This window comes from Octopus sinensis, linkage group LG14 (genome assembly GCF_006345805.1).
Source record: "Octopus sinensis linkage group LG14, ASM634580v1, whole genome shotgun sequence".
In the NCBI taxonomy this organism is placed as follows: domain Eukaryota; kingdom Metazoa; phylum Mollusca; class Cephalopoda; order Octopoda; family Octopodidae; genus Octopus; species Octopus sinensis.
The window spans coordinates 48,353,097-48,375,918 of NC_043010.1; the positions used below are offsets into that span (position 1 = coordinate 48,353,097).

Here is a 22,822-nt window from a genome sequence, read left to right on the forward strand (position 1 = left end):
TTTTAATGCATTTTTTCGCTATTATATAAGGGAAGTAACTCTCTAAAAATGTCTACGATGAGTCAACGATTTAAAAAAAAATTACCATCATATTTTTTCCATTTTTAATGCATTTTTTGCTATTTTTTGGCTATAACTCTCTAAAAATGCTTATATAGTTATTTCCCTTACAAACCCGAGCAACGCCGGGCGATACTGCTAGTATACTATATTCACAGATATCTGTGAATATACCATGTAAAATATCTATGAAGATGCCATATAAAATACTTGTGAATATACAATATAGAATACCTACGAATATGCTATATGAAATATCTATGAATATACCATATAAAATATCTACGAAGATAGTTGATATGTGTGCTCATCTGGACTGCAGCTTATAATAGTCTATATAATCTCCTGCTTTTCTTTTTTCCATATTTTCTCCTTTCCTTTCTGCTTGTATCATTTGCTTCTCGTCTTCTCATCTTTACTTTTATCTCTACTTGTTCTCTCTCTCCCTCTCTCTGTTACTTCGTACCCAATTACTTACACTCACATATACCCACCCCACACGAAGTATTGCCACTCTAACGGAAAGCGAAAACTAAAATAGAACTTCAGAATTTAGATAGGTAAACATCCAGAGTATGCAAGACTGGTATTCTTCCATTGAATTCTGTAATTGTAGAGAAAAATGTTTTAATTAGTGGTGAGTGTAAATAAATCAATGGAAGTATTAATTATACATTTCTACACCAGTGACTTTCTAGAAAATTCTTTGTATATCTATTTAAGAATAGACATGTATTAATCAAGCAAATAACTATCTGCTGCCAAAGTTATTTTGTTTCTTTTCTTTTCTTTTTTTTAATTTGATCTTCATAACTGTTGTTTATTTGTGCATGGCTGTGGGTGGAACATGGTTTCATGTTTGGACAGATTGCATGCGTTATAACTGCAATATTTTATCATACAAGTTTTTATAATGTTGCAGAATATTCCTTCTCTTTGTAGCGACAAGAGAACTGTAGGAAGCTTTTATAATAATTAACTTTATCTTGGTGTATTTAGTATTAATTTAGTTTAAATGTGTTTTTATGGGGACACACACACACACATGCATGCACCCACATATGTGTAGCACATTGCTGTACTTGAGAAAACTTGCTCACCACAACAGAATTGAGATCCTAAAACCAAGGTGTCATGTAAAAAGTATTGGTATGGGTGCTGGTGTCATGTAAAAACCATCTAGTACACTCTGTAAAGGGAATGACATTAGGAAGGGCATCCAGCCTTAGAAATGGAGCCAAAACAGACTATGAAACCGGATTGTGGTTTTGATTCCCAGACTGGGCGTTGTGAGTGTTTATTGAGCAAAAACACCTAAAAGCCCCACGAGGTTCCGGCAGGGGGTGGTGGCGATCCCTGCTTTATTCTTTTGCCACAGCTTTCTCTCGCTCTTTCTTCTGTTGGCCTGCTCACTTAGCCAGCGGGGTGGCATCATTTGAAGGCTAAAACAATGCAAAGTGCATTGTGACCAGCAATGTGTAGCAACATCTGATAGCCTGGTCGGTCACGGTGATCCCGGTGATATATCTATCAATCTATCTATTTATCTATCTATCTATATATATATATATATCAAGAATCAGTGAATCATAAAGCACATTCTAAGTTATTGTATATGGGGTTACCCTGGGTTTTACATCCATAAAACCTTTAGCTTCAAGTGCATTATGGACATGAAGCACAGGGTAATCCCATAGACTGGCCATATCAATCTTCATCTATATATATATATAAAATTTCTTTCATGGTAGAAACAATTGGAAAATATAATTCAAAGACTTGTTTAATCTTTTAGCATTCAGATTTCTCTGTCAAGCATAATGTTTATTTATTGACATTGATTTGAATTAGTCATGCATTACCTTGTAGCTTTGAGATTTCAGTGACATGGTTTTTTATTTTCAGAATGACATTGTAGAGTAGGTGTAAGAGGCTGGATCTGGCCAATCGGAAGATAAAACAGGTAGATTATTCTGGCTGGATATGGCTGATTTAAATGCTAAAGTGTTAAACCACACTGTATCACCTTAAATTTCAGCAGGTTTAGTTAATTGACGGGTAATGTCATTGAGTGTTGAGTTGAAAAGACAGAGAAAATTGCAAAGAGTAAAAGCATTATCAGAAAAGGCAGAATTACTTTTGTTCTATCCATTCATTTTGCACCATCCATTCATTGAAATTAACCATTGGTTGTGTCTAGTAGCTGAGATTGTTCAATGACCCTAATTATTTAGCCACACCAAGCACAACAAAAGCACTGGAATCTGGTGTTCAACATATTGATCCTCTTCCGTTTACGTGCTTAATAATAGGTTGAGGTTTCAAGGATTCAATCAATATTCTGAATATTATTACTGGGTGTAAAGTTAACATGATGAGGTTTAAATCATTGTTCAGTGATTGTGCTATCTCTCGCATGACAAAACATATTATTTTGCTTGTCTTGAACCCTTTCTAGCTGAGTGTAGGCATCACTCTGATTTCAACTGTTATTATAACCCTTATGTCTAAAATGGTTTAATCAAATTAATTTATTAAGGGAAGCATGAAAAAATAGTGTGATTCTTAAAAAGGAAGACGCTTCAGAATATTGAAGCGAAAAGAAATAGTTACAAAAATCTTTGACAGCTCCAGTAATTGAAATAATCAAATGGAGTAGATACAAGGCTCCACACGGTCACTGTTGTTGCTTTTTAGCCCCAGGTCAGCAATGATTGAACAAATGTAAGATCAAAGGCATGCCAGCCTTGACCGTCTCAACTTTATGACGTCTGTGAAGGCATGTGGTGAAATGGTTAGGGAATTTGGCTCACTAACGTATAATTGTGAGTTCAGTACCCAGTGACACATTGTGTCCTTGAGCAAGACACTTTATTTCACATTGCTCCAGTCCACTCAGTAGGCAAACACAAGTTATTCCTGTATTTCAAAGGGCCAGCCTTGTCACATTCTGTGTCATGTTGAATCTCCCTGAGAACTTTGTTAGTGCCACTTTTCTTTTATTCTTTTATTTCTTTCAATCACTTGACTGTGGCCATGCTGGAGCACCGCTTTTAGTTGAGCAAGTCGACCACAGGACTTATTCTTTGTAAGCTTAGTACTTATTCTATTGGTCTCTCTTTTGCTGAACGACTAAGTTACAGGGACGTAAACACACCAGCATCGGTTCTCAAGCGATGTTGGGGTGACAAACACAGTTACACAAACATATACACACATACATACATACATATATATATATATATATATATATATATATATATATATATATATATATATATAAAGTGAGATAGGGGTTATGAGTGTAACCCACTATCGGATATCATTTATATCCAATATACTGCCAGTAAAGTACCCAGAAAGGCTAATACATAAATGCTAAGAATTGCAATGCAATTAATTCATTTATTGTATCATATGGGTGAAGGTAAAATGTTTTACCTCAAATTCATAATACAAAATAAGAAAATGGAGGAATAGATTTCTTTTAATCATCAACTACTAGATAATACCAATTGATATAATTTATTAACTAATTATTTAGGAACATCCAAATCAAACAGAATAATACAGAATAAAAGAAAGAAATCTATTCCTTCATTTTCTTATTTTATATATATATATATATATATATATATATACACACATATATACGATGGGCTTCTTTCAGTTTCCATCTACCAAATCCACTCACAAGGCTTTGGTCGGCCCAAGGCTATAGTAGAAGATACTTGCCCAAGGTGCCACGCAGTGGGACTGAACCCGGAACCATGTGGTTGGTAAGCAAGCTACTTACCACACAGCCACTCCTATGCCTACCTTAATATTCCATCTCTGTCTTTCTCTCTCCACCTGGGGTAGCCATGTATCTCCTTTACAGCAAGACACCTGTTCCTCTTCCTCTCTATCATTCTTTAACCTTTCAATACCTGGTATAAAGTCACCTCCTTTCAATACTTCATTCAGTTGAGGGGGTCTTATCTTGTTACTTGGTGACCTCCTTAGTTCCACTGCCACAAAAAAAAGGCATCTAATACACTTTGTAAATTGGTTGGCATTAGCAAGGCGTCAAGCCATGAAAACCATGCAAGAGCAGATATTGGGCCCCAACAGCCATGTCGAAATAGACATTGACGTCTAACAACCATGTCAAAATAATTGGGTCCCAACAACCATGTCAAAATAGACATTGGAACTTGACACAGTTCTCTGGCTTATCATATCCCATTGAACTGTCCAACCCGTAACAACATGGAAAACAGGAAATCAGAGAGAGAGAGAGAGAGAGAGAGAGAGAGAGAGAGAGAGAGAGAGAGAGAGAGAGAGCAGGTGAAAGAGGATTTAGAAATCTGAGTGGTTTTCTCAGCACTCCTAAACAGTTTTTCTTAAATAAATATGCTTTACTGAGAAAGATTAATAAGACTGAAACATATCTGAATGGAGTGTGTGTGAGTGTGTGTGTGTGTGTACATGTGTATATATGTATTTGTGGGTAAGAGAGAGACAAAGTTTTGATCAAAGACACTGATATATAAAAATATATATTGCTTTTAAAAAAATCTAACAAAAGTGATATTGTAACAGTCATACTATTTACAATATGTGCATGTTTTAAGTAGTGATCATCACTTCACTGTGATGTTCTTGTTCTGGTTTCAACTCTCTTTTCAAATTACCTTCCAATCAAGTTGAGATTTAAGATTTATTTTTATGAATTTTCCTCTCAATACTAATTCTGTTCACCTTTAAGAATATATTTTGTTTTGGATGGCAATGATGGAATCATAGCGTTTTGTAAACAGGTCTTCATTAATTTATATGCATATTTATTCTGCTATGTGTTCATCCACTTTTGCAAGTATTTGACTGAATCATTAAACATTTAAAATACTTCTCAATTATTGATGCTTTTGTTTTTGGTGCTGGGTGAGGTGTTTGGAGGAATTTTCTTAATATTTAGATGAAATTGATTTTGAGAAATTATTTAACAAAAGTATAATATTAGTATTGATTTAAAGAATTTTTTAAACATTTTGAAAAATTCATATTTTTTTGTAAATAAATTTAATAAATTTTATTTTAAGTATAAGCAAACATTGATTTTCCACATTTTTACTGATGACTCACATGTTAATGTTAGCACCAAGTCATTTCATGGATGAAATTGAAAAACAAACAAGCCAAAATGATTATCAATTTACAATTATTTCTCAATATGTAAAGAAAAAGAAAATTTAAAAAATACTGTGGTTGTTTGATGGTGAAAATGTTTTAAAAACTGCATTTCTTTTAGAAATTGTCAAAAGTTTTATTTCTTGTCAATTCAAAACTCTTTTCGGATTGATTCCTCCTAAATCTATATATATGTTAGTTGCCGGTTATTATTGAGAAAGTTTATTGATATATTTTTTTATTGTCAGCAATAAAAGGAAATGTTAAAATATAACATTTTATTTTAAACTCTAAACCATGAGAATTGGGGAATGGTGAACATTTCTGAGGTTTTTTTATATTACAATTACATCAACCCTTTTTTAAAATTGTTTTTTAAAGTGTGCAAATAAATATTTGTTCAAAGAGTGGTGGAGTTTAATTTTTTGTTCTTCATTAGTTCACATCTTAGAATTTTATTCTTCCATATTAAATGCCAATTGTTAGAAAATGTTTTGTGATGTGAAGTAATTTTCTACAGTTTATTGCAATAACTATGTTAAACATCTATTGCAGATGCAATCATTATTATAATAGAGTAAAATGATATATATAAACATAATGAAGTGATATATATATATATATACAAATGAAACATTGCCGTAGAAACAATGCCAGATCAGACTGGGCCTGGTGCAACCTTTTGACCTCCCAGACCCCAGTTGAACAGTCCAACCCATGCTAGCATGGAAAGTGGACGCTAAATGATGATGATGATGATGAAGTGAGTTCATGGCTTGCAGGATAGCCTGCTGTGCTTACCTTGGATTGTTGGGCGACCTGTTGTGCTTGAGGAGACCTATTGAGTCAAGTACATCAACATCAAAGTAAAAATCAAATAGAAATTGTTACTCAAGAAACAGGAAGAGAGAGTGAGAGAAAGTTGTGGTGAAAGAGTACAACAGGGGTCACCACCACCCCCTGCTGGAGCCTCGTGGAGCTTTTAGGTGTTTTCTCTCAATAAACACTCACAATACCCGGTCTGGGAATCGAAACCGCAATCCTACGACCATGAGTCTGCTGCCCTAACCACTGGGCCATTGCGGCTCCACATATATACATATATATAGCAAATGTATACATATATATATATATATATATATATATATATACATACATGCATACATATATGTGTGTGTGTATGTGTGTGTGTGTATGTGTGTGTGTGTATGTGTGTGTGTGTATGTGTGTGTGTGTATGTGTGTGTGTCTTTGTGTCGTTGTGTCTATGTTTGTTCCTCACCACCACTTGATAACTAGTGTTGGTGTGTTTACATCCCTGTAACTTACTGGTTCACCAAAAGAGACCGATAGAATTAATTATTCTCAGGACTGAATGAATATACTTTTGGATTTGTACTCCTAAAAACTTCTTATAAATGTTAACCAATTGTATTTTTGTTTATCTTCTTTACAGAATCGTTGTTATCTGTGTCTAATGGGTGCATTACAACTTGACCTTGGCGGTGCACCTGCTGGTCCAGCAGGAACAGGCAAAACTGAAACGACAAAGGATTTAGCCAAAGCTTTGGCTAAACAGTGTGTTGTCTTCAACTGTTCAGATGGTTTAGATTATAAGGTATTTATTAAAAAAATATGTGATGAATTTATGATGATTTTTTTTTCTGTATTGTAGGGACTTATATTGAATTTATATCATCATCGTCAGTGTCTCATCATTATTGCATCACCGGTTTAGAACCCCTATCTTGCCCAGGATATTAATTGCCTGGAAACCATTCTGCGATGTGCAACCAAGAGAATACCCTCCATCAGGCATTTCCCATATTCTGAATGCCTTACTTCTCTGGGCATGGATACATTGAAACTCTGACGTCTGGCAGCTAGCTTGGCAGACACCCATAAAATTATTAACCACCTTACTAACAATACCTCTGAGCACCTTTTCAAACTCCATCTGTCTAACACCCGTGGACATGTTTACAAAGTCAGAAAACAGCACAGCTCCCATGACTTTCGGAAACATTTTTTCAAGCTAAGAGTTGCTGAAGTATGGAACAAACTGCTGGCATCAGTTGTTAGTTGTCGGAGCACTGCATCCTTCAAAACTTCCATGCTTCCTGAGATTCGGCAACACTACACCTGATTTTCTCCCCTCAATACACATGCAAGCAGGTATCTGACTCATACACTGTTCACTTTCCAGACATTGGTACATTACTGCATATTCTTTATAAGCACTTTTGACAAGTTGTGGTGCACCTGAGCACTTTATACAATAATTTCATTATTATTCCCGGTTTCTCTGGCGTATGTGTTCCCCCAGCTGGACGGGACGCCAGTCCATCACAGCATTACTCAAGAAACAGGAAGAGAGAGTGAGAGAAAGTTGTGGGGAAAGAGTACAGCAGGGGTCACCCCCCCCCTGCCGGAGCCTCGTGGAGCTTTTAGGTGTTTTCGCTCAATAAACACACACAACGCCTGGTCTGGGAATCGAAACTGCAATCCTCTGACTACGAGTCCGCTGCCCTAACCACTGGGCCATTGCGCCTCCTACTCTCTTGATAGAGCTTAGTAATCCTGACAGTTATCTAGGATTCATCCACTCAGCATTAATGTAAAAAGCATCATTGGCTCAGTTGAGCTCTTTCACACTCTCTTCACAATCCACTATGTTGCAGTCTCATGACTTCACCGTATCTTCCATGTTCCCGGCAAGGTGGCTGATGGGTGCTATGTCTTGCCAAAAGGCAGCCTGTATCTATGAAGGGCATGAGATATTTTTGAAATACCTATAACAAAGTACAAGTAGTAATTTCTTATTTACACTGATGAAAATCATAATTCTTGTGACAGTCTGAAATTTTGAGGATAAAGAAAAAAATGGATTAAAAAATTTTTTTAATTCCAAAAGTCAGCCTAGCAAAGATTTGAACTATGTGCATTCAAGAAATATAATTAAATACCACAGAACATTTTGTTAACCACTCTACTGATGCTATCATGTATATGCAAAGTCTACTGAAATTATTATTAATATTTCTTTTTCAGATGATGGGTCGTTTCTTCTCCGGACTTGCACAAACTGGAGCTTGGTGTTGCTTTGATGAGTTTAACCGCATTGATACTGAAGTGTTGTCTGTTATTGCTCAACAACTTATTACCATTAGGAATGCCAAAGTTGCAAAGGTACCACATTAAATTTATTATAAATAGATTAAAAATTATGATTTTATTTTTAATTTTGTAATTATATTTTCACATATAATGTGATTATTGATTTTCGTAGGAAATAATTTTCTTGTCTAATTTCATAGTTTGAGATAGTTTCAGATAGTGCAGGTATGTAGCACTGGATTAACCATTAAGCAAAATAATCATATGTTTAGGGTATTAAGAAAGGATGGGACACCACAGAAATTTTAAATGGTTTATGGCATAAAAGAAATCACTTTAAACTTTCTAAAATAATATTCAAAGTGGTTTATATGATTGGAAATATAATTTCAAGGTGTTCATTGTGGCATAGTGAGGATTTGATCAAAGACTTTGCAATTATGAAAAGTAGGAAAAAACTTTTTAAATAATAAATAAAGTGGTGCCCCAGCATGGCCACAGTCTAATGACTGAAACAAGTAAAATAAAAAATAAAAAAAATAAACAAACATTGTTTTCTACTGGAAAATAAAAATTAATGCCTTATGTAGGCAAAGTGGCTGAGTTCCTTTTGAGTGTTGGGCCTCTTGGAGGCAATGACCAAGACCTTTGACATAATGTTGTGCTTGAGAAGTAGACCCATTAAGCCGAACAAAATCACAGTTGTGGAAGATACTGGTGTCACGCAAATGGCACTCCTGCTGGTGGCACATAAATGCACCTATTACACTACTGGAGGGGTTGGCATTAGGAAGAGAATCCAGCCATAGGAACCATGCCAAATCAGACTGGAGTCTGGTGTAGCCTTCCAGCTGGTCAAACTGTCAAATCCCATGCCAGCATGGACAACGGACGTTAAATGATGATGAGGATGATGATAATGATGATGATACTTAATATGAGGATTTTAGGAATATTCCCTAAAGCTGAACAAATAATTTCCTGAATATCACTAATTTCATGTGTATCCTTTGAATTTCATTTTAGGTTTCCCGATTCATCTTTGAAGGCCATGATATCAAATTGATCAGAACCTGTGCTGCATTCATCACAATGAATCCAGGCTATGCTGGTCGTACTGAACTGCCAGATAACCTAAAAGCTCTTTTTAGACCTTTTGCTATGATGGTGCCAGACTATTGTAAGTCTCAGTATTTAGTTCTTTTTGTCTGTAGGAATTATAGTGAAGGCATGTGGCATAGTGGCTAGGGTATTTGGCCCATGTTCATAAGATTGTGAGTTTGATTCCTAGTAGCATGTTGTGTCCTTGAGCAAGACACTTTATTCCACATTGCTCCAGTCCACTCAGCTGGCAAAAATGAGTCATAGCTGTAAGCCAAAAGACCAACTTTGTCACATTCTGTGTCATACTGAATCCCCCTGAGAATTATGTTAAGGCTATGCTTGTCTATGGAGTGCTCAGCCACTTGCATATCAATTTCATGAGTAGGCTGTTCCATTGATCAGATCAACAAGAACATTCATCGTCATAACCGACAGAGTTCCAGTTGCAATTATTTATTTTGTTGTATGTTGCAAGGGATGTGGAAGTGCGTGGCTTAGTGGTTAGGATGTCAGCACCATGATCGTAAGATTGTGGTTTCAATTCCTAAACCGGGCGACGCATTATGTTCTTGAGCAAAACACTTCATTTCACGTTGCTCCAGTCTTCTCAGCTGGCAAAAATGAGTAATGCTGTGATGGACTGGCGTCCTGTCCAGCTGGGGAACACATACGCCATAGAAACCAGGAAACCGGGCCCACGAGCCTGGCTAGGCTTTAAAAAGGGCGCATTTATTTATTTTTATTATCTTGGAAGGGACATTACTCCAATATTAAACACATGTGCTGGTTTCAGTTACACTTCTTTATTCTTAGTTAATCAGTTAGTTATTTAACCAACTAACTAATCAACAAACCAATTGGTTAATCAATGAATTAGTTGTCATTGTTGAAAACAACTGAAAATAATTGATCAATTAGTTGGTTAAATAACTAACCCTGAAGTGAAATTGAACCAGTGTATGTGTTTAGTTTTATCATGATGACCTTCCCAAGATACAACAAAATGTATTTCAACTCACGAGTTCACATTGAGAATTTTACAAAGCAAGTACAAGTACGAATTACTTATTCTATTGACAGAATGAAATACTTCCTGTTTCAGCCTTCCTAATACATATTTATACATTATTTTTTTGAACAGCATCTGTCCTTACCATATTTTCTCTTCATAGGCGCAGGAGTGGCTGTGTGGTAAGTAGTGTGCTTACCAACCACATGGTTCCGGGTTCAGTCCCACTGGGTGGCACCTTGGGCAAGTGTCTTCTACTATAGCCTCAGGCCGACCAAATCCTTGTGAGTGGATTTGGTAGATAGAAACTGAAAGAAGCCTGTCGTATATATGTATGTGTGTGTATATATTTGTGTATCTGTGTTTGTCCCCCCGCCCAACATCGCTTGACAATTGATGCTGGTGTGTTTACGTCTCTGTAACTTAGCAGTTCAACAAAAGAGAACCGATAGAATAAGTACTAGGCTTACAAAGAATAAGTCCTGGGGTCTATTTGCTCGACTAAAGGTGGTGCTCCAGCATGGCTGAAGTCAAATGATTGAAACAAATAAAAGAGTAAAGGAGAATAACTTCACTGGACTGGTCATATACTCTCTCTTTTTTACTCTTTTACTTGTTTCAGTCATTTGACTGCGGCCATGTTGGAGCACCGCCTTTAATTGAGCAACTTGACCCCGGGACTTATTCTTTGTAAGCCCAGTACTTATACTATCGGTCTCTTTTGCTGAACCACTAAGTGACGGGGACATAAACACACCAGCATCGGTTGTCAAGCAATGCTAGGGAGGCAAACACAGACACACAAACACACACGCACATATATATATATATATATACATATATACGATGGGCTTCTTTCAGTTTCTGTCTACCAAATCCACTCACAAGGCTTTGGTCGGCCCGAGGCTATAGTAGAAGACACTTGCCCAAGGTGCCACGCAGTGGGACTGAACCTGGAACCATGTGGTTGGTAAGCAAGCTACTTACCACACAGCCACTACTACGCCTATATTTACTTGTGGTTTACTTTTTTGTTCTCAGGTCTGATAGCTGAAGTGATCTTGTATTCTGAGGGATTTGAATCCTCAAAGCTGTTGGCTCAAAAGATGACACAAATGTACAAACTGTGTAGTGAGCAACTCTCACAGCAAGATCATTATGACTTTGGGATGAGAGCCATTAAATCAATTTTGGTTATGGCTGGCTCTCTTAAGCAGCAGAATCCAGGTCAAGACGAGGATAGTTTACTTATCAGAGCTCTTCACGACAGTAACATTCCAAAGTTTTTGAAGGAAGATGCTATACTATTCCAGGTAGGTTGGAAGAAAGCTCTAGTTTCCTTACAAACCCTTTTATCAACTTGCTTTATTCAGTTCTTAAACACCAGGTTATTATAAAGAGACAGTCAATTGCAATTAACTATTTACAAAATGCGAGACAGTTTATTTATTTCTATAGTTAAGAGTGAAGGCGCATGGCTCAGTGGTTAGAGCGTCCAGTTTACGATCATGAGGTTGTGAGTTCGAATCATGGACTGGGCTGCATGTTGTGTTCTTGAGCAAGACACTTTATTTCACCTTGCTCCAGTTCACTCAGCTGTAGAAATGAGTTGCGATGTCACTGGTGCCAAGCTATATCGGCCTTTGCCTTTCCCTTGGATAACACTGGTGGCGTGGAGAGAGAAGGCCGGTATGCATGGGCGACTGCTGGTCTTCCATAAACAACCTTGCCCGGACTTGTGCCTGGGAGGGTAACTTTCTAGGTGCGATCCCATGGTCTGTGTCGTGACCGAAGGGGTGGGGGTCTCAGATATTTAAGAGATGAGGAATTATGTACATTATTTACTTTACTTACATTTGATGGATATTTGTATTAACAACAAACAAGATGAGGACAAATATCTGTCAAATGTAAATAATGTAAATAATGTAGATTATTCATTGCTTTTTTTTTTTAACATCCACTTTTCCACGTTTGCATGGTTTGGATGGAATTTATTCTGGTGGAGTTTCTGCAGATGGATGCCCTTCACATTGCCAATCCTCATCTGTTTCCCTGTAAGGTAATATTTTCCCATGACTGAACATGTTTTTATGGAAGATTGGAAATGAAGGATACTGCTTGCATGATGTTAACACTTGTTTACAGTTATCACATGATGCCAAGTTAGGGAGACAGTAACATAGAGAGAGACATGCACACACACACACACACACACACGTGTGTATACATACTTAAATGTCGAACAATGAGAATGTTGTGTATTAAGGCTACCATTGGTTTCATGTTAAAAAAAATATCTTAATATCCTAACAATTTTTCTAGCCAATTACATGGAGGGATGGTGTTTGTCTCCAATGATCAGCTTGAAAAATTAAGATATTAGGATATTTTTCTTAACATGAAATCAATGGTAGCCTTTATACACAAATAAAGAAATATATATATATATATATATATCATCATCATCATCATCATCGTTTAGCATCCGCTTTCCATGCTAGCATGGGTTGGACGGTTCAACGGGAGTCTGGGAAGCCAGAAGGCTGCACCAGGCCCAGTCTGATCTGGCAATGTTTCTACAGCTGGATGCCCTTCCTAACAACAACCACTCCATGAGTGTAGTGGGTACTTTTTACATGCCACTGGCACAGGTGCCAGACGAGGCTGGCAAATGGCCACGATCGGATGGTGCTTTTTATATAAATATCATCATCATCATTATCACCATTTAACATTGACTTTCCATGTTGACATGGGATGAAGTTTGTTTGGGCAGATTTTCTATGGCTGGTTGCTCTTCCTGTTGCCAACCTTGATCTGATTCTGAATAAGATAATAGTTCCCCTTGACCAGGCATATTTTCATGGAAGATTGGAAATGAAGGACAAGGCTTGTATGACAGTGATACTCATGTCAAGACAAAGAAAAATTAACACATGCACACATCCACATTCACACACACTCATACACACACACACACACACACACACACACACACACACACACACACACACACACACACACACACACACACACACACACACACACATGATGGGTTCCAACTACAAAATCTATTCACAAGCCTTTGGAGGGAGAGAGAGAGAGGAAGAGAGATAGAGAGAAAAAGAGAGGGAGAGAGAGAAAGAGAGAAAGAGATGGAGTGAGAAAGAGAGAGAGAGAGAAGAGCGAGAGGAAGACAGAGGGAGAGAGATTAAGAGAGAAAGAGAAAGAGAAAGAGTGAGAGAGGGAGAGAGAGAAAGAGAAAGAGAGAGAGAGAAATAGAGAGAGGGAGAGAAAGAGAAAGAGAGAGAGAGAGAGAGAGGGAGAGAGAGAGAGAAAGAGAGAGAGAGACCAGCTGCTAAATTTTATAATTTTATGCTTTCAACCAAAAGTTATTATCTCAAGATATCTAGAAGTTAACTTACTCAAAAAAAAAAATCTTATTTTAACCCTTCATCATTCAGATTACCCTGAAATTAATAATGCACCATCTTGTAACTTCAAGGTTTCAATGATATGATTGTTTATATTTTAGAATGACATTGTAGGGTAAATGTGAGAAGCCAGATCTCGCCAGTTTGAACATTAAACAGGTAGAATATTTTGGCCAGACACAGCTGGTAAATACTAAATGGTTAAATAATATTTCAGTTGTTTTTTGTGATATTTCCCTTTTACAGTCAATTCTTCAAGATCTTTTTCCTGGAATTACGGTTTCTGAACCTGATTATGGTGTTTTAGAAAGAGAAATAATAAAAGCAGCTGAAGCGAAAAAGTTAATGGTTGTTCCAACTCAGATCCTGAAAGTTATTCAGTTGTATGACACCATGCTTGTTCGCCACGGAGTCATGCTGGTTGGACCAACTGGAGGAGGTAAAACAACCGTTTACAAAGTAAGTGTTTGAATTTGTGATTTGAGTTGTTTTACCTTTTGTTTTTAACTCTTAATACCTATTTCTCTACTACCCACAAGGGGCTAAACACAGAGGGGACAAACAAGGACGGACAGACGGATTAAGTCGATTACATCGACCCCAGTGCGTAACTGGTACTTAATTTATCGACCCCCAAAAGGATGAAAGGCAAAGTTGACCTCGGCAGAATTTGAACTCAGAACGTAGCGGCAGACAAAATACCGCTAAGCATTTCGCCCGGTGTGCTAACATTTCTGCCATCTCGCCACCTTAACTCTTTAACTCTTAATACCCTGTTAAGAAAACTCCATGATTCTGTCACAGAACAGAAATATATGACAGAAAATGTGATTAAAGTTTAGTCCCTTACATTAGAGATTTCCTCTCTTCCTTCAAAATGAAGGTAAACAAGGTAAATGTTATAGCCTATGTATTTAGTCTTACTGGCATTGACATGCAAGCTTATTTGTGTAGCTGCAGTCCTGAGTACATGTAGCGTTTTCTCTGCTAATAGAGAATTAGCAGAGGAAATTTATCTCTTACATATTAGACACTCTTTTTCTCTTTTACTTGTTTCAGTCATTTGACTGCGGCCATGCTGGAGCACCGCCTTTAGTCAAGCAAATCGACCCCAGGACTTATTCTTTGTAAGCCTAGTACTTATTTTATTGGTTCTCTTTTGCTGAACTGCTAAGTTATGGAGATGTAAACACACCAGCATCAGTTGTCAAGTGATGTTGGGAGGACAAACACAGACACACAAACACACACACACACATATATATATATATATATATATATATCATCATCATCATTTAGTGTCCTTTTTCCATGCTGGCATGGGTTGAACTCCGACAGTCTGTTGAGGCATGGTTTCTACAGCTGGATGCTCTTCCTAACACCAGCTACTTAACAGTGCACTGGATGGTTTTTATGCGCCACTGGCACATATATGTGTGTGTGTGTGTATATACATACATGCAGTGGCAGACTAGACCTAAAAATATTGTGTGCCAGGAGACTAAGGGGGCCCACCTGCAACTACAATGCTCTCATTTAATTTTTTTTTTTCGTTAAAAGTATTCTTTTCAACTGTATACAAACACAGCCAGGCTGAAATAATTAATGCATTCTTCCAGGAGTGAATACAAAATTCTCAAACTTGAGGGGATGGGCCCTTAGATACTAACATGGGCCTCCATTTATGGATTCTAATGGCACAGGGGCCCACTTGCCATCGGGCAAGCTGGCAACCTAGCCAGTCCACCTCTTCATATATGCATATTGTTCAATGACCTGCTTTGTGTCTGTGGTTCAAATATGCATTAAATGTTCTGATATAAAAACAGGATAGTTTCTGTTTTTATGAAACGGTGAAGAGAGTGAGTTTGTGTTGGTAAATATTCACAATGAACATGGCTGAAAAAACTTACATTATTGAATATCTATTATCTTTTATCCTTTACTTGTTCCAGTCATTAGACTAAGGCCATGCTGGGGCACCACCTTGAAGAATTTTAATTGAATGCATTAAACCCAGTACTTATTTTTTTTAAAGCCTGATACTTATTCTATCAGTCTCTGTTGCTGAACTGCTAGATTACGGGGATGTAAACATACCAACACCAATTGTCAAGCAGTGGTTGGGGACAAACACACACACACACACACATACATACATACATATATATATATATATAATATATATATATATATATTATATATATATATATATATATATATATCATCATCATCATCATCATCATGGAGAACGGACGCTAAATGATGATGATGATGATGATGATATATATATATATATATATATATACACATATATACGACAGGCTTCTTTCAGTTTCCATCTACCAAATCCACTCACAAGGCATTGGTCGGCCCGGGGCTATAGCAGAAGACACTTGCCCACGCAGTGAGATTGAACCCGGAACCATGTAGTTGGTTAGCAAGCTACTTACCACACAGCCACTCCTGCGCCTAATTATCATCATCATCATCATTTAGTGTCCTTTTTCCATGCTGGCATGGGTTGAACTCCGACAGTCTGTTGAGGCATGGTTTCTACAGCTGGATGCTCTTCCTAACACCAGCTACTTAACAGTGCACTGGATGGTTTTTATGCGCCACTGGCACATATATGTGTGTGTGTGTGTGTGTGTGTGTGTATATACATACATGCAGTGGCAGACTAGACCTAAAAATATTGGTTGCCAGGAGACTAAGGGGGCCCACCTGCAACTACAATGCTCTCATTTAATTTTTTTTTTTCGTTAAAAGTATTCTTTTCAACTGTATACAAACACAGCCAGGCTGAAATAATTAATGCATTCTTCCAGGAGTGAATACAAAATTCTCAAACTTGAGGGGATGGGCCCTTAGATACTAACATGGGCCTCCATTTATGGATTCTAATGGCACAGGGGCCCACTTGCCATCGGGCAAGCTGGCAACCTAGCCAGTCCACCTCTTCATATATGCATATTGTTCAATGACCTGCTTTGTGTCTGTGGTTCAAATATGCATTAAATGTTCTGATATAAAAACAGGATAGTTTCTGTTTTTATGAAACGGTGAAGAGAGTGAGTTTGTGTTGGTAAATATTCACAATGAACATGGCTGAAAAAACTTACATTATTGAATATCTATTATCTTTTATCCTTTACTTGTTCCAGTCATTAGACTAAGGCCATGCTGGGGCACCACCTTGAAGAATTTTTAATTGAATGCATTAAACCCAGTACTTATTTTTTTTTAAAGCCTGATACTTATTCTATCAGTCTCTGTTGCTGAACTGCTAGATTACGGGGATGTAAACATACCAACACCAATTGTCAAGCAGTGGTTGGGGACAAACACACACACACACACATGCACGTGCACACTCACACACACACACATACACACTCAAACACACACATACAAACGCACACACACACATGACACTTCTTTCTGTTTTTTTTTTTTTACCAAATCCTCTCATAAGGCTATGGTTGGCTCAAGGCTACAATAAAAGACACTTGCCCAAGGTGTCATGCAGTAGAACTGAACCCAGAACCATGTTTTTGGGAAGCGAGCTTCTTAACAAACAGCCATATTTGTGCTTCTTTAAATTCTTGAAAATAAATTTCTCCATCACAATTGCTTATGTCCAGCAGTTACACCATTTGCCTGCAGGGATTCAACTAAATTTTAGGGGCAATTTTTTTTCAAATTTTAATCACCAATCTGTCATATCCTGTTAGGAATTGATGAACCTATGATGTTAATGATACACACATATATTTTGTTGTTTTTAGGTGTTGGCTGATGCATTGGGCAATTTGCATGCTCTTGGAGAGGATATGCCTTTCTACCAACCAGTCATTTGTTACATTCTTAACCCCAAATCTATCTCAATGGAAGAGTTGTATGGAGGAATAAACCGACTTACTTTAGAATGGCATGATGGACTAATGGCCATTGTTATTAGAATAGCTGTTGCAGTAAGTTAATTAATTAATTCATTTCAAATGAGAACATATGTAAATATGATACATTGGATTATCTTATCTTTTATATCTTGTCTTGCTTCAGTCACAGGAATGTGGCCATGCTGGGGCTCTACCTATGATTTAGCCAAGCAGATCAATCAGCTCCAGTCGACCCCACTACTTGTTTTAAAGTCTGGTCTCTTTTGCAAGCTGCTAAGTTACGGGGATGTAAACAAACCAACAATGGCTGTGAAGTGGTGTAGGGGCACCCACCCCCTCATACGCACATACATACAGTGGGCTTCCATAGAGTCTCTGTCTACTAAATTCATTCACAAGGTATCGGTCAGTTCAGAACTAAAGAAAATGTTTGCCCAAGATGCCATGCAGTGAGACTGAATTTAAAACCACATGGTTCCAAATTGAGTTTCTTAACCACATAACCATTATTGAGATTGAAGAATATTAACCTCTTTTGTTACCATACTTATGTTGACCTATCTGAAGGCACATGGTTCAGTGGTTAGAGCGTCAGGCTCACAATCATAAGACAGTGAGTTCAATTCCCGGACTGGACTGTGTGTTGTGTTCTTGAGCAAGATACTTTATTTTATGTTGCTCCAGTCCACTCAGCTGTAGAAATGAGTTGTGATGTCACTGATGCCAAGTTGTATCAGCCTTTGCCTTCCCCTTGGATAACATTGGTGGTGTGGAGAGGGGAGGCTGGTATGCTTGGGTGACTGCTGGTCTTCCATAAACAACCTTGCCCAGATTTGTGCCTTGGTGGTTGTTGTTGTTAAGCAACAAGACGGGTAAGGGTGATTAGGTGATGGTCTAGGGCTTAGGGGCGGGAGACCCCAGACCTTGGAGAAAAATAACTTTGGTCATCTTGTTGTAGTCGAGGGCTCTTCGTTGACATTTGACACCACTGGGAGCTGGCCCTCGAAGTCGCTGGAAATGGAGATCTCCTGGTCCAAATTCTTGAACGGCTGCCTTGGTGGGGAACTTTCTAGGTGCAATCCCATGGTCATTCATGACCAAAGGGGGTCTTTACTCTTTACCCTTTTATGCTGACCTACACCAGTTTTGTTTCAATTAATTTTGAAAATAATGAAGCATTTAGTATAATATCTTTGAACTTATTAAGCTGGTGTTTGGAACATAAATTAACTTGAAAATTTGATGCAAGGTTTTCATCAAAATTCACAAACCCTTTAGCATTCAGATTATTCTGTCAAAACTAATGGTTATTTATTCACATGTCTTTAATTAATCATGCATTGTCTGGTAGCATTTAGATTTTGATGAGGTAACTGTTAAAATTTAGAATGACATTGTAGGGTAGGTGTGAGAGGCCACACCTGACTGATCTATTATATAAAATCCGTTCTGACTGTGTGTGTGTCTTGTAGGATCTTGGGCATTCTCCATCCGATTGTGCTCAAATTTGATATGTAGATACTGATGGTATCAGAGCGTGTATAATTACAAAAATTGATTCCAGGTGAGGATGCGATCGATAAAGCCGTGGGAACGTGCATTTGTATGTGTAAGTACATTAGCTGTTGCAATCGATAGTACATGTACACGAGAAAAATGTATGTGCAATTTGTGCAAAAAAAGCCGACTTGTTTGGTGTCTCAAACTTAGGTTAAATCAGTGTTTCTCAAAGGGGAGGCCTATGGGATGGTTGGAGAAGTTGTTTTGAGAAAATTTGCTTTAAATATTTGACAACTCAGCACTGTCCATTTGATGGGGTGGGGCGTTTTGCTCGTTTGAGTATAAAACAGAATATTTGGGCTGGATATGGCTGGTTCAAATACTAAAGGGTTAAAAAAAAGAAGTGTATATCATAGAACAAAGGGCAGCCCTGGGTGGGTTGGTATCAAAAGGGTTAATACACAATTTTATTTTTAAACAAAAGGATGCAGAGAAATCAGGTAATTTCTTTTAATTTATTTCAATTTTTTTTCTGTATTCTTCAAATGGAATTATTTTTTGGATAAACAGGTATTTCATCATTTGCATGTTTATTATAACATTTGACGAACTGTTTTCTTTCAAGAATAAAGATTAAGTATCAAGGGAAGTTCTAATTATGTTGATCTGCTTTGAGAAACCTTAACTGGATGTACTAATGAAATATGAATAATTTTGTTGTTGTTGTTGTTTTGTTCAGTGTGCACAAAATATTTTTAGACTTTTATTTGAATAATTCAAAAAGAAAAAGAAATTATTTTGCTTGAGAGGAAAATATAATCAATCCCAGTATTTCGTTAGTTTTGTTTTTCATTTTTAAAACTAGATAACATATAATTACTTTTCTATTGTTATGTGTATTAGTATTTATGTAGTAAGATTTTTCCTCATTTAAAATTTAGCTTATACATGTATCTTATGACTCTCATTAATTCAACTTAATTAAGAAGGATTAATTTGCCAATGAGATTCAGATATACTGGTATACTAATTATAAACTGACAAGTTTTTAAACAATTCAATATATGTATGTATACAAGTAAAAGTACCATTCTATATAATGTGCACAATATTTTCATTTAGCAATTGCAACATACAGTTGTGATTTCAAAACTCATTCAATTCATATTCATGCTACAATTTGTTTTAAAACAAACTGTGAGGACTACAATTTTTTCTTGAAAATATTTTAAAGATGGATTTTGCTTAATTTCATCAGTAAACTATAATTTCCCTAGCTTAAGTGTTGTGAATCACTACAGTTGAAATATTGATTTCCTGAAATGCTCTCACCTTAATTAAATTCAACTTATTTAATTATCTCTTTACACCTGTTAAATGGCTATGTAATTTCTAACTGGCAACAAGTCTCTGCAGAATATTGAACTTCAGATTGCAGTGGTGTTTACATTTATGTTATTTTATTCTTAATAACAATCTAACTATTAGCTAAGTACAGTGTTACCTTGGTATTTTTGACTTATTATTTTTATAAACAAATAATGTTAAAAGCTGGAATTCTTATTAATTAATTTTCTGGACAAAAATAAATAAGTCAATGAGTGGAAATTGGGCCAGTGAGTGTGTTAAATTAATAAGGCACTAAAAGAGAATGACTCTCACCAGACATAATAAACTCTGGTCATGTTTTTAACATTACCAGTATAGCGAAGGCACATGACTAAGTGGTTAGGGTCTTTGGCTCAAGATTGTAAGGCTATGAGTTTGATACATGGTAGTGTGTTGTGTCCTTCAACAAGACACTTTATTTCACATTGCTCCAGTCTACTCAGCTGGCAAAAAACAAGTAGTACCTGTATTTCAAAAGGCCAGCCTTGTCACACTCTGTTTCAAGCTGAATCTCCTTGAGAACTACATTAAGGGAACACATGTTTGTGGAATACTCAGCCACTTGCATGTTAATTCTTCCATGAGCAGGCTGTTCTGTTGATTTGATCAACTGGAACCCACATCATCATAAATGACAAAGCGGCAGTTTTAACATCACCAGTGAAGTGTAGACATCATCTCACTTCTTAACCCGTTCATTATGAACCCGGCTGAAACCGACTCTGGTTCTGTAGTACGAATATCTTGTTTTCATAAGTTTCGAATTAAAATCTTCCACCAAATCTTAGTCACAATTTATGTTCCTAACACCAGCTTAATGATAACTAAGTTATTTTACTCAATACTTTGTTATATTTAAAATAATTAAAAGAAACACAGAGCATCTCAAAATAAATACAGTAACGAAAGGATTAAAGTAGTGATGAAAGAATCATGAAACAAAGATGCAAGATTGCACACATTTTAGCATAAAAATAAAGAATTATTTAGAAAATATATTGCTCTGAGACATTATAATTGCATTATATTCTTGCTTTCATTTATTTAAAAAATTTTTTTTTGTTTAAAGGACACAAGCCCGAAACACCAGTGGGTTATCTCTGATGGTCCTGTTGATGCCCTCTGGATAGAAAACATGAATACTGTTCTTGATGACAATAAAATGCTTTGCCTGGCAAACAGTGAAAGAATCAAGTTAACACCTTATATCCACATGTTGTTTGAAGTTGAAGATCTTGCAGTTGCCTCTCCTGCAACTGTTAGTCGGTAAGTGTTACCAGAACACTGTGGAGAAGCTTCTTTCAGTATATTATATATATCCAAGCTCAGTCCCACTGCGTGGCACCTTGGGCAAGTGTCTTCTACTATAGCCTTGGGCCGACCAAAGCCTTGTGAGTGGATTTGGTAGATGGAAACTGAAAGAAGTCCATTGTATATATATATATATATATTTATGTGTGTGTGTGTGTGTGTGTGTGTGTGTGTGTGTGTATGTGTGTATATGTTTGTGTGTTTTAGACAACCGATGCTGGTATGTTTACATCCCTGTAACTTAGCGGTTCAGCAAAAGAGACTGATAGAATAAGTACTAGGCTTACAAAGAATAAGTCCTGGGGTCGATTTGCTTAGCTAAAGGCGGTGCTCCAGCATTGCCATAGTCAAATGACTGAAACAAGTAAAAGAGTAAAGAGTAAAGAGTAAGATATATATATACATGCTTTGTCATAGAACTTCACTTCTTATTTTATGACAACTTCTTTATCCTTTTATCTTTTGTTTTTCTTGTTTCAGTCAATGGACTGTTGCCATGATGGGGCTTTTAGTTGGACAAATTTACTCCAGTACTTACATTTTTAAGTCTGGTACTTATTCGTCTCTTTTGGCAAACCACTAAGTTACAAGGATGTAAACAAACTAACACATGTCAAATGGTGAGGGCAACAAATATGGACTCAGACACACACACACACACACACACACACACACACACACACACACACACACACAATCAGAGCCTGGTTGGCCAGACAATCAGTCAAAGGCTGCTAAAATTTGCAGGCCACTGTTTTCATCAAACGGATCTACTCATCACTGTGCCTTTTTTTCTGTAACCCTGTGGAGATGTTCAAG

The 22,822-nt window shown here is 36.9% G+C and overlaps 1 protein-coding gene across 1 annotated transcript in view; it reads left to right on the forward strand.

Moving 5' to 3' along the window:
• LOC115219341 (dynein heavy chain 6, axonemal-like) overlaps positions 1-22,822 on the forward strand; it is a 349,247-nt gene that overhangs the window by 115,879 nt on the left and 210,546 nt on the right. The window contains exons 33-39 of the mRNA XM_036509002.1: positions 6,688-6,849; positions 8,283-8,420; positions 9,375-9,528; positions 11,503-11,774; positions 14,145-14,357; positions 17,690-17,875; positions 21,762-21,958. Coding sequence (XP_036364895.1) covers positions 6,688-6,849; positions 8,283-8,420; positions 9,375-9,528; positions 11,503-11,774; positions 14,145-14,357; positions 17,690-17,875; positions 21,762-21,958 — 1,322 coding nt within the window. The remainder of the gene's footprint in view (positions 1-6,687; positions 6,850-8,282; positions 8,421-9,374; positions 9,529-11,502; positions 11,775-14,144; positions 14,358-17,689; positions 17,876-21,761; positions 21,959-22,822) is intronic.